We start from the raw sequence: 18,627 nt of genomic DNA, 5'->3' as shown, positions 1-18,627 counted from the left end.
TTCGCGGGAAAAAGTATTAAACAAAAAATGTGCGTCCTGAATTTCGACGCGTTGCGTGTAACAACTGGTGACACAAAAATAATGCAATATGCATTTTTATTAAGTGGATTATTTTATAATTGGACCATATTGATCGGTACCCAAGGTACTCCGGCGGATAGGATAAGGTATCCAGTTCGCGTCCTCAATCATATGCTTGGCATAATATATAATGCGGAAGGTATTGGCGCGAACATACAATACAATGTGTGCGATTCTGAAAAACGCCACAAACAATTGTATCGTCCTTTAGAAGCAGGTATTGTTATAATTGAATTTGTTTTGAAGTGAACATATTGATACCAAGTTAATAATAATAATTAAATTCTCAACAGGTATAAGGGGGCACCTTACCCTGCCAAGAGTAGGGGACAACAGGAGGAGGATGAAACTGTGGGGCTTGGACGTACCACATCTAATATGCACAATATCCAAAAGATCTTGTCTATGGAAATGTTAGAAATGTTAACTTTCGCAGCATTAGAATGACAGTACCGCGTCGAATTCCACTAAAATCCTTTATTCGTGATTACGCTTATGAATCATTTAATGTTAGCAAATGACCTGCATGACAATTATTTTCTTTTAGTTCAAATTACCAAGCATAATGGAACGCGAAATTTTAAATGGTTTATTATTGGGTCAGGAAGAGTTTTCCCCTGAACAAAAACGTTACTTGATAATTAAAGCACTTGGTGGTAGGGGATCCTACTTAGTGTATCAGCGGTTTTTGGGTTCGGTGATCCCGTCATACGACACCGTCTTAAGTTGGTATCCACAACAAGAAATGGGGTTTAGTATAAGTACCGCAAATGCATTAAGAACATTTTTCGCGGGAAAAAGTAATAAACAAAAAATGTGCGTCCTGAATTTCGACGCGTTGCGTGTAACAACTGGTGACACAAAAAAATGCAATATGTATTTTTATTAAGTGGATTATTTGATAATTGGACCATATTGATCGGTACCCAAGGTCCTCCGGAAGATAGGCTAAGGTATCCAGTTCGCGCCCTCAATCATATGCATGGCATAATATATAATGCGGAAGGTATTGGCGCGAACATACAATACAATGTGTGCGATTCTGAAAAACGCCACAAACAATTGTATCGTCCTTTAGAAGCAGGTATTGTTATAATTGAATTTGTTTTGAAGTGAACATATTGATACCAAGTTAATAATAATAATTAAATTCTCAACAGGTATAAGGGGGCACCTTACCCTGCCAAGAGTAGGGGACAACAGGAGGAGGATGAAACTGTGGGGCTTGGACGTACCACATCTAATATGCACAATATCCAAAAGATCTTGTCTATGGAAATGTTAACTTTCGCAGCATTAGAATGACAGTACCGCGTCGAATCCCACTAAAATCCTTTATTTATTACGCTTATGAATCATTTAATGTTAGCACTTACAAGGCCATTTATAATGTGAGACTTGCGAGAACATTAAGAAATACTGTGGCTGAAGGTGCTGAAGGAGGAGAGTTAACTATTGAATTCATAGAGGACATGATTAAATTAATTAGGTTGCAATCCAATGACAACCTTAGTTTACGTCAAAAAAGGCATCACATTACAGATATTATTTGGACATTTAATCGGCTTGGTTATATTAAAAAACACGAAACTATTAATACGTTACGATCGTGGGAGAATTTATTAGATGCCCAAACGCATGATGACATATACTTGGAAAAGCTTACAACGCATTTAATATTGAACAATTCTTCGAAAGAATAAGAAGAATGTGTGCTACACAATCCGCAACAATATCCGCATTTTAACAGTTTTCTTTAATAATATCTATAATGCAGGCGTATATCCCAATGACTGGTTTTTGTCAACATTTATCGCCATACCGAAAAAAATAATGCACGAAGATGTAACGATTTCAGGTTAATAAGCCGAATGTCTCATGCACTTAAAATTTTCCTTCGAATCATACATACAAGAATCTATCCGAAATGCGAGAAATATATGGGAGCAACACAATTTGGGTTTAAAGAATGAATGGGTACAAGAGAAGCACTCTTAAGTATACAAGTATTAATTCAAAAATGCAGGGATATGCAAAAAGACGTATTTTTATATTTTGTGGACTACGAAAAAGCTTTTGACACAGTCCAATATGACAAGCTTATCGAAATTCTTAAATCAATAGAAATTGATGGAAAGGAGTTAAGATATATGTATACAAAACTTACAGTTAGTCAACTATATTATTGCAAACGATGAATTTTTAAAAATTTAGATGTTTAATTAGGAATTACTACAAGAAATTCTTTCAATAATGTTGGGCTTTTTGTAAATATCTGTTGATTTGCCTGTTAATGACAACATCAAGCCAATAAATCCAGAAATTGTTTGGAAATAACAAAAACAACGGGCAAAAAGGATAGGCACCTGGTTTTTGTGGTGTCAACTAAATAATTGCAAAATGAATTAATGTGCAATAAAATCGTGGGGTTTCCCCGCGATTTTTTGCATTTAAGGATTTTTAAGACTTTTATGGTATGTGGATATGTAGATCCATACTTTTTGATCATAAATTAATGTTTGTGTGTGTAACATAGACGGTATATTCAGGAAAAAGAGAAAGTCAGGTAAACGGTTTCAGAAAATATGCTACATTTGGTCTATTCCAATTATAATAATGGTAAATCCGAAAGAGAAACCCCTAAAATCACCTCTCGTAAGCTGAGAAGTGTATACAGCATTATATACCGCACCGAGAAAGAAGCCAGGCTCAAACTGAAGGCGTTACAAGGCAGACTCAAAATAGTAACCACGCGAATTGCCAGGAGAATGATTAAAGAAATTGACAAAAGAGCCCAAAGCAGCACGAGAAATTTGATTTTTTTTTTAATTAAAAGTGATTTTGGAGTGTGTCACATGGAAAAGTCAGAAAAGTGCTACATAATAACAAGCACTCATCACGAGTGACTAGGTAAAAACCATAGCCCTCCCAGTACAATATATAGAAACTATTCAGACTTGTTACAGACAACTTTTCACACCATCTTTTGTATCGGCATGTCGTTATATTTTCTGATGAGACTAAAATTATGCTGTACTATCACGATGGGTCTCAAAAAGTATTGCGAAAACCCCTTTACAGCCATGGAAAACAAAAATCTAATACATACCGTAAAGTTCTGAAAACTGTTATTTATGGTATGGGGTTGTATACCAAGCAGTGACGTTGATAACATCCAGACTTTGGAGGAAACATTGATAGAGGAAGTTTATTTAGATGTTTTAAATATGATATAAGCAAAAGCGTCAAGATATTTAGGTCTGTTGGCCCTGAAAATTCAAACAAATTGCAATATAAGTACTACCAAGACAACGCCCCTAAGCATAAATCTAATTTATGTAGGACTTGGTTGTTATACAACTGTACAAAAGTCATTTACACCCCGTTCCAATGTCTAGATATTAGCCTCACCGACAATTCATGGGTACACCTGAAGGAAAAACTCGGGAATAGGCCGCCCACTAACATGGGGGACTAAATAAAATGCAATAAAGAAGAATGGCAAAAAATACCATTGGAATATGACATTACGAAACTTATTTATTAAATTCAGATACGTTTACAAGCTGTTTTTGATGCCAAATGTGGGCATACGAAATATTATAACCAACTTTTCGAAAAATACCGTAAAAGACTGAAATGTTGTGAATTTTGCAATTCTTTAGTTGACAGTGTAAATAATGAGTTGTTTTCATTTTTGTAAATTTTAAGAAAATGTTTAGTGAAATTTAGCTGTTTTTTATTTAATTATATTAATAAACATCTGCAAGAATTATACTGTTAACAAAAATATCAAAAATTATATTTATTTATATCAATAAAATGATGTTTTATTTAAATTTTTTTAATAATTTTGGTTTTGCAATAATTAAGTTGACTAACCTTATATTGGCACCAGGTTGCAAATTTAAAAATTGATGGAGAAACGACAGATAAAATTCCCGTATCAAAAGGAGTAAGACAAGGCTGCATTTTATCACCACTATTATTTAACATCTACGCAGAAAGGATATTCAGAGAGTCGGTCAATAAAGAAAAAACTGGTGTCAGAATTAACGGAGAACTAAGAAGTGACAAACACGAATGAGGATGCCAATTACCTATTCTGGGTGGAAAGGAGGTTCCCAATATAAGTAATAGGTACTTTACACGATATGTTTTTTACATATGAGTTGTCACTTCTCTCATAAAAAATTTATATGCAAAAAACATTTCGTGTAAAGTACCCATTACTTATATTGGGAACCTCCTTTCCACCCAGAATAGGTGATTGGCATCCTCATTCGTTTTTGTCACATCCAAACACGCATCAAAACGAGCTTTCACCCAAGTCATAGTATCTGGTGAAGGTGTTGAAGGCTGTGTAGCACTTCTTTATTTGCAAATCCGTGTTCGGATATTAGCGATCATACATTTTTTTTGTTTATTCATTACAATACATAATTTTTAATATTCATTCTGTAATGGTGAGTAGTCTACATTTTGCAGCATTTACTCGTAATAGATTTCTTTCATCAGAGATATGTGTCCAGTCTTTTATATTCCGTAACCATGTAGTTTCTCGTCTCCCTCTGGTTCGATTACCCTCAACAGTTCCTTTGAGAATCACTTGTGGAATTTTGTATTTGTTGTTCCTCATTAGGTGGCCAAGGTACCCTGTTTTTCTTCTTCGGATAATTTTCAGAAGTTGTCTATCAGCATTCATTCTTCTTAAATTATCTTCGTTTGTTGTACGATCAGTCCATGGAATCTTGAGTGTTCTTCGATATAACCATATTTCAAAAACCTCTAGTTTTTTCTCATCCACAGATTTTATTGTCCATGTTTCAGTAGCGTACAGCAACACGGACCAAACGTAGCATTTAATAAAGCGCAGTTTTGTAGGAAGGGCTATATCATGGCTTGTTAGGACTTTATTGTATTTGAAGAAAGCACTTCTGGCCTGTTCTATGCAGCATTTTAGTTGATGTTCTTCATTAAGCAATGCTCCAAGATATTTAAATTTGTTTACGCGTTCAATTTCAGCGTTGTTTATCAACAATGATGTGTTGGTTATGTGTGAGTTTTTCCTGCTGACAATCATATATTTGGTCTTTTTCGTGTTTATTCTCAAGCCATATTCTTCACTACATTGAGTTAGCTTATCTATTAACTTTTGTAAGCCAGACATACTGTTTGATATTAGTGTGGTATCGTCGGCATAGCGTATGTTGTTAATTAGTTCTCCGTTAATTCTGACACCACTTTTTTCTTTATTGACCGAGATGTTAAATAATAGTGGTGATGTAGATGTTAAATAATAGTGGTGATAAAATGCAGCCTTGTCTTACTCCTTTTGATATGGGAATTTTATCTGTCGTCTCTCCATCAGTTTTTAAATTTGCAACCTGATGCCAATATAAGTTTTGTATACATCTTAAGTCCTTTCCATCAATTCCTATTGATTTAAGAATTTCGATAAGCTGTCATGTCATGTTGGACTGTGTCAAAAGCTTTTTCGTAGTCCACAAAACATAAAAATACGTCTTTTTGCATATCCCTGCATTTTTGAAGTAATACTTGTATACTTAAGAGTGCTTCTCTTGTACCCATTCCTTCTTTAAACCCAAATTGTGTTGCTCCCATATATTTGTCGCATTTCGGATAGATCTTTGTATGTATGATTCAAAGGAACATTTTAAGTGCATGAGACATTCGGCTTTTTGACCTGAAATCGTTACATCTTCGTGCAATATTTTTTTCGGTATGGCGATAAATGTTGACAAAAGCCAGTCATTGGGATATACGCCCGCATTATAGATATTGTTAAACAAAACTGTTAAAATGCGGATATTGTTGCGGATTGTCATCATGCGTACATATGTCATCATGCATTTGGGCATCTAACAAATTCTCCCACGATCTTAACGTATTAATAGTTTCGTGTTTTTTAATACAATCAAGCTGACCAAATGTCCAAATAATATCATGTGATGCCTTTTTTGACGTAAACTAAGGTTGTCATTGGATTGCAACCTAATTAATTTAATCATGGCCTCTATGAATTCAATAGTTAACTCTCCTCCTTCAGCACCTTCAGCCACAGTATTTCTTAATGTTCTCGCAAGTCTCACATTATAAATGGCCTTGTAAGTGCTAACATTAAATGATTCATAAGCGTAATCACGAATAAAGGATTTTAGTGGGATTCGACGCGGTAGTGTCATTCTAATGCTGCGAAAGTTAACATTTCTATCATTTCCATAGACAAGATCTTTTGGATATTGTGCATATTAGATGTGGTACGTCCAAGCCCCACAGTTTCATCCTCCTCCTGTTGTCCCCTACTCTTGGCAGGGTAAGGTGCCCCCTTATACCTGTTGAGAATTTAATTATTATTATTAACTCAACCTTTACACATGCCAGTGACAGTTCGAAAAATTCAATACATACACAATTTTTTACTACCACAATTACATTTTTTGAATTGTCGACTCCACTGGCACTAGATTTTTCATGCCATAGAAACTGTTCTGCGCCACGTGTTTCTGGGCCTTCCTGGACGTCTAGTGCCTTGGGGGTTCCAATCTAGGGCACATCTGGAGATGCTACCAGCATCTTTTCGAAGTGTGTGGCCTATCCACTTCCATTTTCTTCTTGTAATCTGGCGTTTTATTGGTTCTTCATTGGTTTTGTTCCACAATTCAAGATTAGATATTCTGTTTGGCCAAAAGATGCCGCAAATTCTTCTTAAGCATCTGTTTATGAATAGAGTTGTGTCGTTCATGAACGAACCGGCTCAAAGGAACGATTCCGTGAAAAGAACGAACGGATTCGTATCCAGCTCATTCTTTTATATCGTTCATTAGATCCCCGATGGACGAGTCATTGCTGCTTACAAAATTAACAGCATTGGTTTTGCAGTCAAACTCTAAACAAACGCTGCGTTAGCGCAAGCAGCACAAATTTCCACACAAAACAAACAATGATTCAGAGAGCTACTCTCGCTCAGTAACTCACCTCATTCAGTAGCACATATCGGTCATATCTTTCTTTTGCATCATTCGTTCATCTGGTTCTTTCATATCAAAACCACCACCACTACGTTCAGAAACAAAACCACCCCCATTAGCACACAAACAAGCAAGTAACACAACAGTTGTGTCATTCGTGAACGAACATTTTCAAAAGAACGATTCGGTGAAAAGAGCGACGGAGTCATATGCAACAGAGAACGAACGACTTCAAAAGAAAATAACACAGTCAAATGTATTGTTGAACGAAAAAGAGCCAACGAACGAAGTAAACGACCCGGATCTTTTTGGTGAACGGAATGAAAAAGATCGATCCGCTCAATGAACGAGATTGCCCAACACTATTTATGAAGGCTTGTAGTTTTTGAATTATTCCGTTTGAAAAGAGCCAGGTTTCGCAGTTTTGTTTGGAGCGAGAGATGTTGTGACCTCCATGTTTTGCTAAGGCGACCAAACGCAGATCTGGCTTTATTTAGCTTACTGTTGACATCTTCTTCCACTCCTCCGTCAATATCCATGAAGCATCCTAAATAGCAAAACGATTTCACATATTGTATTGTTGCGTTGTTAATTTGTATGTGGTTGTCATTTGAATAATTTATGCGCATTGCATGCTTCTTATTTGTATTAATTTCGAGGCCAACATCTTTGGCTAGAAGAACAAGCTCGTTCACTTTACGTCTTGGTACGTCTTGGTAGCTGCAATATATTAGTGATAAATAATTTCCCCTCTGGGATTATACAATATTGAAAAGGCGGCAATACCAGATTCATTATGTTTATGATTGAAAACAATCTGTTTAAAACGAAATAAAATAAAAAGTAATAAAATATGTTGTGAATTGTGTTTTAAATCTGAAATATAATGCACTTTTGTGTGTTAATGCGGCTTAAAATAATTTTGAAATTGAACTTGCACTGGCATGTGTAAACACACAAGAAAACTTCGTGCCACTTTTTCGGCATTTTCGAGTATAATACATGTACTCAATTGGCACCAATTCACTGGCATGTGTAACAGAAGTGTAACTTGGTATCAATATGTTCACTTCAAAACAAATTCAATTATAAAAATACCTGCTTCTAAAGGACGATACAATTGTTTGTGGCGTTTTTCAGAATCGCACACATTGTATTGTATGATCGCGCCAATACCTTCCGCATTATATATTATGCCAAGCATATGATTGAGGACGCGAACTGAATACCTTATCATATCCACCGGAGGACCTTGGGTACCGATCAATATGGTCCAGTTATAAAATAAAATTCAGGACGCACATTTTTTATTTATTAGTTTTTCCCGCGAAAAATGTTCTTAATGCATTTGCGGTACTTATACTAAACCCCATTTCTTGTTGTGGATACCAACTTAAGACGGTGTCGTATGACGGGATCACCGAACCCAAAAACCGCTGATGCACTAAGTAGGATCCCCTACCACCAAGTGCTTTAATTATCAAGTAACGTTTTTGTTCAGGGGAAAACTCTTCATTATGCTTGGTAATTTGAACTGAAAGAAAATAATTGTCAGACAGGCAATTTGACAATTAATCTATCAAATGAACTTTGAAATTAATATGTCATCAATAGCTGTGTTCCAGAACTAAAAAGTTTTTACAATTTTTACGACTTTCACACATTTTACTCCAAAAACCGTTCCCGTACACAAAAAAGTTGTAAAATGTTCACTTCTCTTTAAACAGAAATGGCGCTGAATGACGCTCTCTTTAAAAACTTTCTACACGACAAATTTGGGCGAGTAAAAAATAGGTGTATAATTGAAATTTGTTACATTTCGATCATTGCTAAATTTGTATTTATGTTTGTACTTTCAGTACTTTGATCGTGCTAATCCCATGGAACAACACATTTCTGTAATGTCCGCCATTCAGCGCCATTTTTGTTCAAGGAGAAGTGAACATTTTGCAAATTTTTTGGTGTACGGGAACGCATTTCGGGGGAAAATGTTCAAAATGTGTAAAAACTTTTTAGTTCTGGAAGAAGCTGTTGTTTAATGATCTTTTCATAGAATATTTGTTTTTGAAATTCTCATTAATCAAAATAATTGTAATATTATTTATACATATTTATGTATATTGCTGTATTTCTTTTGGCGTAGTTTAAAATCCTTTCCATTCTTGGAGTATCAAAATTCAATTAATCAAAATGTTTTTTTATTTCAAGTTTTTATTTTATAATTACTGTCCCTTTTTTATACATAGTAATTATTTTTTTTGAGTAGTTTTAATATTCCACCCTTGTTATATTTAAGCTATTTTATATAATATGAAATTGAACAATATACTGTAGTATACAGCCTTAAGGTCGAAAGACTGGGCATATGAAAATTGAAATAAATAAATAAAATAAATTGTGAATAGTTCGTTCGTTGATCGTTCTTTGTGGATTATTCGGTCTGCGCTCAGTGAGCTATTGAACTATAATGAACTATATCGACTCACCTAGTTCACACGCTCTTTTCAATGAATCGTTCAATTGAACTAGTTCGTTCATGAACTATACAACGCTAGACCGTATGTTAGAGCTGGCAAACCATCGATATTCCCAACATTAGATATTTTCGATATAATAGTTTAAAAAAATCGATATTATCGTTAATATGCCACCACCATTAATTTGTAAATGAAAATTTCGGAAATGTCTACGCTTTTGTTGATATTTTGCACAAATAGTTCGCAGAAATCAAAAAGTAAAAAAACAATTGATTTTATATAATAAAAAAAATTTTACTTTTTCGAAAAATGTGTACATCGGATTAAACCAACGTACTTTCTTACATCAACAAAACCGAAAAGCCGCGAATTTCTATTAATTTAAATGAATTTTAGGTTAGGGGTTTTTAATCCGATAACATCGATTGACAAAACTTTCTATCGATATTGTATTTTTAAAAAATAATCGATATTATTGATAGTGCCATCGATTTTTTGCCAGCTCTACCGTATGTGCCGGGACCATCATGGCTTTACCTAATTAATTGCGTGTGCGTTCAAAAAAAAACCAAAAACAAAATACATGTACTTGTTTTCATGGTTTAATACGAAAGGTTAGCCAAAGCTTTACGTCAATTTAAATTTTTTCATTCGAGTATGCCTGAAACTTCAAAACAATATAAACAAACTGTGTATGTGTGTGTGGTGTTTGAATAATATGCCAAACTATTTTAAAAACAATCGAATTCAATGATTTTTAATATTGTTTTTAGACCATTTATGTGGAAGAAATTCGTCAGATTTGCATTGAAACAATCATTTTATCACATTCACAACTGGATTATGTGGAGAAAACTTAACACTTCATTCATTTTTCGTTTTTTTATAAAATGCTCAACAAATGCATTGTAAACAAACCCACTTGTTGCTTAATTTTGAAGTTTTAGGAATTCAGGAAAAACAAGGGTTCTATAGATTTTTTTCATTTAAATCTACCTCTTTACTTATACCATGAATTCAATGATTTTTAAAATTGTTTTTAGACCATTTGTATGGAAGAAATTGGTGAGATTTGCATTGAAGCAATCAGTTTATCATATTCACAACTCGATTATGTGGAGAAAACTTAACACTTCATACATTTTTCGCGTTTTTTATAAAATGCTCAACAAATGCATTGTAAACAAACCCACTTGTTATTTTGAAGTTTTAGGAATTCAAGAAAAACAAGGGTTCTATAGATTTTTTTCATTTAAATCTACCTCTTTACTTATACCATGCTTGTTTTGTCCCAATTTACATTGGGCGAGTTTTCTTGCGGCAATTGTCATTTTGTAGGAGAGAGAGGCGAGGCATATGGTAACCCTTTGCCTCTCAGCACCCTCTCTCACCTACAAACTGACAATTGCCGCAAGTAAACTCGCCTAATGTAAATTGGGACTATGTTTTCAATTTGAAATACATGTGGTCTGTTCCAGTACTGCAAGAATCTACTAATTTTTACTATTTATTTCGATAACATAAAGGAAAAAATGTTATCGTAGTAAAAAATAGTAGCTTCTTGCAGGTTCTGGAACAGAGCAATGTATTTTGTTTTTGTTTTTCCCACCAAGCCTTTATTGTCGTATTTTTATTGAACTCTAGATGAACTATAGGAACCACATTATCGAGTTAAGCAAAGTTCCGACAGTTCATTTTATGAAATTGCTTTGTTGAACTAATTCCGCCAGTGAGGGCCACGGAGGACCAATTTTGTTTATAAAAACGCTGTTGGAAATCGGCAATTAAATATAAAGTTTGGCACAATGTTTTATCATGTAAGTAGAGCGGTTCATCCACTCAATCTCAGGCAATAATCATATTGAATATTACCTTTGTAGATTTCTCTAGAGCATGAAATTCTGCTACATCCTCGTTACTTTGGTCCGCAACTCTTAGAAACTGTCAAGCAAAAACTGTACACAGAAGTTGAGGGAACATGTACTGGAAAATATGGGTTTGTTATAGCTGTAACAACAATTGATCAAATTGGTTCTGGTGTTATATTACCCGGGCAGGGTTTTGTCGTATATCCGGTGAAATATAAGGCAATTGTTTTCCGGCCATTTAAGGGAGAGGTGCTTGATGCTGTTGTTAAGCAAATCAATAAGGTAAGGGAATAAGTTGTAAAGCCGGTTGATGTCGCAGAAGCAATGAATAATTTTGTGTATTTTCTTTTCCATAACAGGTTGGAATGTTTGCCGAAATTGGACCATTGTCGTGTTTTATATCGCATCATGTAAGTTTTTCATTTGGGATTTTTGATTTACATGTTTAGGGATTCTTGGTAGTCCATGAGAAATATACCTACTATTTATTTATATAAACGTTGTGATTAACAGGTAATGTTTTGGTGTCCAATGTTTAAGTAACGATTGAAATGTAAGAACAAGTTTAGGAACAAATTGAATACCTCCCAGTTGGCGCAAAAATCGGATTTTTTTAATTGTATTTTTAAGACTGGCAAACATTTTGGATTTTTCCGCCAGATGGGAAAGTATTCAATTTATGCTAAGTTCAGTAGTTACTTGAGTGTTTGAGATTTGGAATTTCATAGTCCCGTATGTAATAATTGTATCAAACTTATATAGCCTTATTTTTGCAAAGGTAGACATTTTATTATGATTTCAACAATAGGTGTGTTCGTTTACTCACTAATTTGTACAAACTCGTACAAGTCTAGTAACTTCTTGCAATAGACTAAGCTCTTTTGCATTATACTGTAGAGTAAACGAACAACATCCAGTAACAATTTGTAAAAATTTTGAGTAAACGAACACACATAATATATAACTTATGTCCCTCGAAATTTCTCAGAAGAAAGCCTTAAACCCCAAATAAGATTCTAGTTCGAGTTTAATCTTAGGCAAAAGAAATAGTATTTGGTAGCAAATTTGGTCTCAGTCCATAGGCCGAAGGCCATCTACTTATTGAAGACTTTAGTTTACGGACATTTTTCCGTCAGGAGCCAGCTCTTAAAGGAAAAGCAGTTCCAAGTATTTAACGCTTCTGCCAATTTAGCTGAGTTGTAATTTTTAATATCCGTGTTTAGTATATCACAGCTCTCAATTTAAGCATTATTTTTTTTTAAATAATTGTTTAATCGTGCCCTCCTTTCTCTTTCCAGTCCATACCTGCCGATATGCAATTTTGTCCCAATGGCAATCCTCCATGTTACAAATCGAAAGATGAAGATGTTGTCATATCGGGTGAAGATAAAATTCGTTTAAAAATTGTCGGTACTCGTGTCGATGCCACTGGTATTGTAAGTTCAAAATCAAATATTCCCAAAAACAATTTAACTATAAATCACTTTAATATCTTCTTTCTAGTTTGCAATTGGTACATTAATGGATGACTATTTGGGTCTGGTGGGCAGTTAATTTTATGCTGCATATTTATAAGAAAATACGTCGACACATATTTACATACATATATTTGGAATGGATATTTCATACATATTTTAGAAAATGTATAATAGTTTTAATAAAAAATGATTTCTATTTAAAAGTGTGCAGTTTTTATTCCGTGGTCATTGTGGGATGTGTTAGGTATTATTTTCCGATGCCAAATTCACGCATTCCGTATGCTACGATTTATTGATAGAAAATAATTCGGTACGCCATGATCTTAGCTAGGCAAAGTCACTGTTATTTTTTCTGGTTTTCTGTAGTTCTTTTGTCTGAGAAGGCATTACTCTGTTTTGGTCTACTGTCTAAATCGGTGAATGCTCAACAGGTTGGCATTCTACTTTTGGGCCCTGTTCTAAAGAACATTAAAAACCATGGGAGAGTCTCCATGCAGGTATGCTTCTGACGATAGCACTGCGTACATAAGATTCTTCTATATTATAAGGGTAAAATATTGGCTTCCTTATTGAGAATATTCACTGATGTCATAGCCGACTTAGTTCGGTTTTTTCGCAGTTTCAATATATATATTCATTCAAGAACTTAGGAGCTCCAACGTGTTCATCAGATATTAAAGATCCCAAATACCATTAATATAAATTCCCCCAATTACTGAAAAAGCTTTCTTCGAATTCAAGCCCTAGTTAGCTTGAGTTCTTATACCAATATATCTACGAATAACTGTTTTCCCCATAAACCATGTTTTAATTTTAATGCTTATATGGTATATATATTTTTTAAACATAATTTCTGAAGTATATATATTTTTTGTTAAAGGTCATATACATACATTTATATAGTATTAAAAATAAATAATAAATGTTGGAAAATAGAAAGATATATGTATGTAAGTATATAAGTATGTTTGAAGCACTTAAGTGAAGATTTCAAAATCTGCATACATATTTATATTAAGAGTAAATTACAAACATATTTGAAGATTTTCATATATAAGGTTACCTAAATATTTTGTTACGTTGTAGGTATATAAGCTGCAACATGGATTACAATGCTATTATTTATATTTATTTAAGTATAGTTTTATAATTAAAAATATATAATTTAACATAAATGCACAATTGTTATGTAATTTTAACAAATTAAAATCAAATTCAACAAAACAAATTTAATTTAAAAAATATTGCACATGACTAAACGTATAAATATATTTATCACATAATATGTAAGATAATGTTTATATATTTAGATATATGCAATATATAAAAAATTATACGAAAAAAAAAAATAAAAAATGTTACGACTATTGAAAGCAAGATCTGTGATTCTTAAATCGTAAAATACCGTTTAAACTAATTAAAACAATATAATAAACAATTAAGAAAAAAAAGGTTACAACAAATTCGGGAATGTCATTCTTTCGTTCGAGATATATAGATTATTTGAAAACTTTTTAAAATAAATTAAAATTATTTCTTACACAAGAGAAACGTTTACTTAACGAGCACATAAAAATGCCCAGCAAACTCTCACAAATCCCAGGAGAATAAATGATGCTTTACCAACATATCCCGTACACCATCCTTTAAGGGTTGTGATTCTTTACCTCTCTTTGGTGGTAATTCCCAATCGGGATTTAAATTGAAAGCAAATTGTGCCAATATACGTAGTTCACATTTGATTTGTACCCAGCCGGGTGAGTAGATAAAAGACCAAGTGTGATACCATTTTTGTACAATATCTTGGCAAGAACAAAGAACTTCTAACCACAAGTGCAATACTTGTTCATTGAGACCCAAACATATTAACGAACGTAGTTTCACATCCATTTGGGCATGGGCCTCATCGTGGGACTGGTTGATAGATTGGACACAGCGATAGAGAAGTTCTTCGGGTGTTAAGACTTTGCCTAAGAGAAAATATGTTTAGCTTCAATTCTAATATTTCGAATTATTCCTTACCATCCTCATCCAATCGATATGTTTTACACAACACCAAACGGCTGTATACCGATTCAAAGTCTTTTTCCACCTCCCTCGATGCAGCCTCTTCAATAAAAAGCCATGGATGTATGGGGCCGCCCAGGAACGTTGGCCTTTTCATGCCATGTTCCAGAAAGGCCTTAACAGCCGGTGCCAAAGTACCCCTCACCAAATCGGTAACAGTCTCTGATATGGCATCATCTCCCGCCGATGTATATTGTTTGCTACGTTCATCCAAAAGTTCAACAAATTTCGCCGGAAACCAACCACGTAAGCCATTCAACTCGCCAACCCAACAGTGTTCATCTTTCTGACTTATAATTGTTATGATATCATTTTTCCGAAAACCCAATTCATCATCATCATGTCTTTCGAAATCATGCAAGGCTTTGGCTCTACGTTTACGGGTTCTGGCCACGTTAATGAAGTTTTCGTGATCTTTAGCATGCGACTGGGTGCTATAATCAGCTGTTAACTGGATGTGATTTGCTAATTTGGGTTCGATGGCTATAAAGTGACGGGCAACTTTAAGTATTGCCTCTCGCAAATCCACCAATATTTCAGTTTGTCTAATATTTTTATTTTTCACTTCTTCGGTACCGTTTTCAGCGCGGAATAGCAAGGTCTCGAGTATGGATTTTGATTTGCGCACTTGTCGTCGTGCTAAATGCTGCTTTGGTAAGTTGGGCACAAGATTGGGATTGCCCACAAGGCCACCCTGGTCTGCCATTAAATAAGCCAGGTGACGACGTCGATGTGTATCAATTACTGTTTGGCTCAAGGAACCACCAACTTCCAGGGCAAGTTTAAATAATACCTGGAAATGAAAAGCAAATACATTAGCATTTCCTAACAAAATCAATGAAACGTTAACATCCCTGTATTTAGTATAAAATAATCACTATCGCACAATATCACCTCCACCAGTTTTTTTAAATCTCTTTATTTTTTCTACTTACTTCAACATCATCAATCATGCCTGGTATATCCGAAAGCGAGTTAAATATTTGAGCTGAATTTTCCAAATTATGTAAATCATTTTCCTTCATCTTTAGCATACCCAGTGTAAGCTGGAAAAGCACAATACTGCCCTCATAGAAAAACCAATCCCAAATGCGTACCAATATTTTCATATGGACAACATTTGCAAATAGCGTAAGAAACCAATGCAGCGTAATCAAAGAAAGCTCAATGTCATGCTTTTTAAGACTATCATCTACTGCCGACAAATAGTTGGCAATTAGTGTTTGCATAACCCTTTGATCTGCCTGTATACCCAACAATGTAGATGAATAGTAGGAGGCTGGCAAGAGGTCTTCAACAATAGTGGCCATCATCCAAAAAGCATTTTCCTCCTCCATAAAGAGAAGCAGACAAGCGACAATAACACCTGTACCTTGGCAGTAACCAATATCGGGATAAAGCCATGCAATGCCTAGTGAGAAATAACCAATAAATACGATACCATAACAATGTATTATAATCATACCTCTCAGTATACGCCTTAGCCGTGGAATTCCCGTACTATTGGGATTGCTAAAGCATGCATTTGTGGGCAATATACGCAGCAAATCTTTCTCGATCTGTTTGGAAGTCATTAGCTGATCATTTGCCGAGGCCTTTATTATCTCTTGATAACTAGTTTCACTTTTCTGTTTCTTGGACAATGCTCCAGAAAGGCGCATCCACATTTGTGGTCTCAGAGAATGCGGTATACCTTCTCTCACCATATTCCTCAGTTTTTCAGTACGTGGCAACATTACACCCACATTTTCCCACGTCAATTCATTGGCCTCTTTATTGTGTGAAAACTCTAAATGAGCAATCCACTGCAAACGATGTTGTGCATCTTCCACAAATGGTATGCTCAATAATTTGTTGGAGTTTTGTTCTGGTCCATCTTCCTCTTCGACACGAAACCCGAATTCATCAAACCTATAGTCCGGCTGATCGTTGGGCCCACTACCATTATCCGACTCAGGTTTTGCCAATATCTCTTGAGGCCACATAGAGGGAGTAAGAGCCGAGAATGGACCCCCTGCCTGCGGCCGCAGACCATCAACCACACTCAGTTCTTCCATCATTGAAGGCAGTTCTTCGCCAATATCATCCTCAGAATTAAGAGTTTGCAGCTTTTTCTGGGAAAAAAATGTTAGAGGTTTTTTATTTAATTTTCGATGTCATTATTAAACATACGGAATGTTGATCTTTTGATGAATAGCCTTCATGATCTCTGCCAAATAAACTTTTTGCCATTTCCATAGTATTAAGTTAATGAGGCAAGTTAAGGCCTACAACATTAAGTTTGTAGTAATTCTTTAATAGGAAATAAGTTAATTATTAGTAATAAAGAAAACAAGTTTGTTTCTATTTTTTCAACATGACAACGGGACAATCACAATTAACTTAATTTCACTGAAAAGAGCTATGTGAACTAGTAAACACACACATGACGTTTTACGAAACAGCTGATAAACATTGACAGTGGGGGGTCATTACAATACCCACTAAACAATTTTTGCCGAGGGCTCTGATATTAGATTCTTTTACTAGGTTTTCTAAAGTTTGGTCAGAAAATTGATTTTCAGCAAGATTTTATTTTAAGAATTTCTGCACACTTTCCTGAGCTTGCTTTCAAAAATTTTCCGAGTAATAAAATTGCCGAATTTTCGTTGAGAGTTGATTTAAAGGCAAGAGAGAGTTTTTGTTGTGTCTTCACGCTGTTAAGGCCTGGGTACATATGTAAGCTGCCTCGCCTGATTGCCTTCCGTTCCTGCTTCATTTCTGACATAAAGAATTTCGAACTGGGTCATAGATGCTCATCTTGCCTTTACGTTTTCGTACGATTCACCAAAGTCCTTGGTCACACTAGATGGTTTCTTTGAAACAATTTCATGAAATCCAGGGTTCCTAGGTCGATGTCCATACTAGAGTAAAATCATGAAGTTGCTGTAGTGGGGAACTCGATTTAAGAATCCCTAAAACTTTCAATGAAACCACTCTAGTGTGACCTTCGACATACAAATGCTCTCTTCTTGTTCATCATTGAACTGGGTTGTCCTTTTCTTTTTTATTCTTTTATCAGAATCAAGCAAGGAAAGCAGGGGAGGTAGCTCATGTACTCAGACCTTTAAGCTGAAAACAGATACAACGTTTGATTAAAGTTTTGCGTTGGGCATCGAGAAAAAAACAACAAAAACAGGGCGACAACGACACCAAAGTCCAGCGTTTATCTGTTTGTCGGCATATATTTCAAATGAATTTGAATTTTTCGGCATCATGCCCAACAGTGTAAAAAAGGCCAAAACGACACAAAACTTTACCCAAACTTTGTATGTGTTTCCAGCTTTACTTGTTTTTTACGCCGTTTCTACACGGACTGCTTTTTACATATTTATGCATAACATCTGTCACTTTTTTCGCCCATATGTAATTCTTTCTGCACGGCACAATTTTATTTTTTATTCGTTTTCTTTTTTTCGTTATTTATATTGCGTACAAACCAAACAGCTGTTTTCCTTTTTGTTGTACAGCCGAGAATAGAGCGCGTTCTATTCATAAAATGTACATGTGTATTGCCATATTACTTTGATGCATTGAAACTTCTCTATTGCTCTGTTCCTTTACGTGCCTGAGATTACCATTTCTTACCATTTTTAACCTGTAAAGTGTTCCCTTACTTTTATGT

At 34.8% G+C, this 18,627-nt stretch overlaps 2 protein-coding genes across 2 annotated transcripts; one reads left to right on the top strand and one right to left on the bottom strand.

The window, feature by feature from the left end:
• Window positions 1-11,205: 11,205 nt before the first annotated feature.
• Window positions 11,206-13,099, top strand: Polr2G (DNA-directed RNA polymerase II subunit Rpb7). Its single transcript, XM_073963293.1, has 5 exons — window positions 11,206-11,367; window positions 11,431-11,700; window positions 11,778-11,828; window positions 12,717-12,854; window positions 12,922-13,099. Exons 1-5 carry the CDS (start codon window positions 11,356-11,358, stop codon window positions 12,970-12,972), a joined length of 522 nt encoding a protein of 173 aa, XP_073819394.1. The 5' UTR covers window positions 11,206-11,355; the 3' UTR covers window positions 12,973-13,099.
• Window positions 13,100-13,707: 608 nt separating this feature from the next.
• On the bottom strand, window positions 13,708-17,371 carry LOC141394511 (small G protein signaling modulator 3 homolog). The gene is made up of 5 exons (XM_073969049.1): window positions 17,136-17,371; window positions 16,429-17,077; window positions 15,899-16,374; window positions 14,919-15,756; window positions 13,708-14,866 (listed from the first exon to the last, which is right to left on the bottom strand). The coding sequence occupies exons 1-5, from the start codon at window positions 17,199-17,201 to the stop codon at window positions 14,487-14,489; spliced, it is 2,409 nt and encodes an 802-aa protein (XP_073825150.1). The 5' UTR covers window positions 17,202-17,371; the 3' UTR covers window positions 13,708-14,486.
• Between the last annotated feature and the right edge of the window lie 1,256 nt (window positions 17,372-18,627).

The sequence above is a fragment of the Musca autumnalis genome, unplaced genomic scaffold, assembly GCF_047663935.1.
Source record: "Musca autumnalis isolate F117 unplaced genomic scaffold, ASM4766393v1 scaffold_1, whole genome shotgun sequence".
In the NCBI taxonomy this organism is placed as follows: Eukaryota; Metazoa; Arthropoda; class Insecta; order Diptera; family Muscidae; genus Musca; species Musca autumnalis.
The sequence above is the reverse complement of the archived record's forward strand: the minus strand, read 5'-3'. Positions and strand labels throughout refer to the sequence as shown.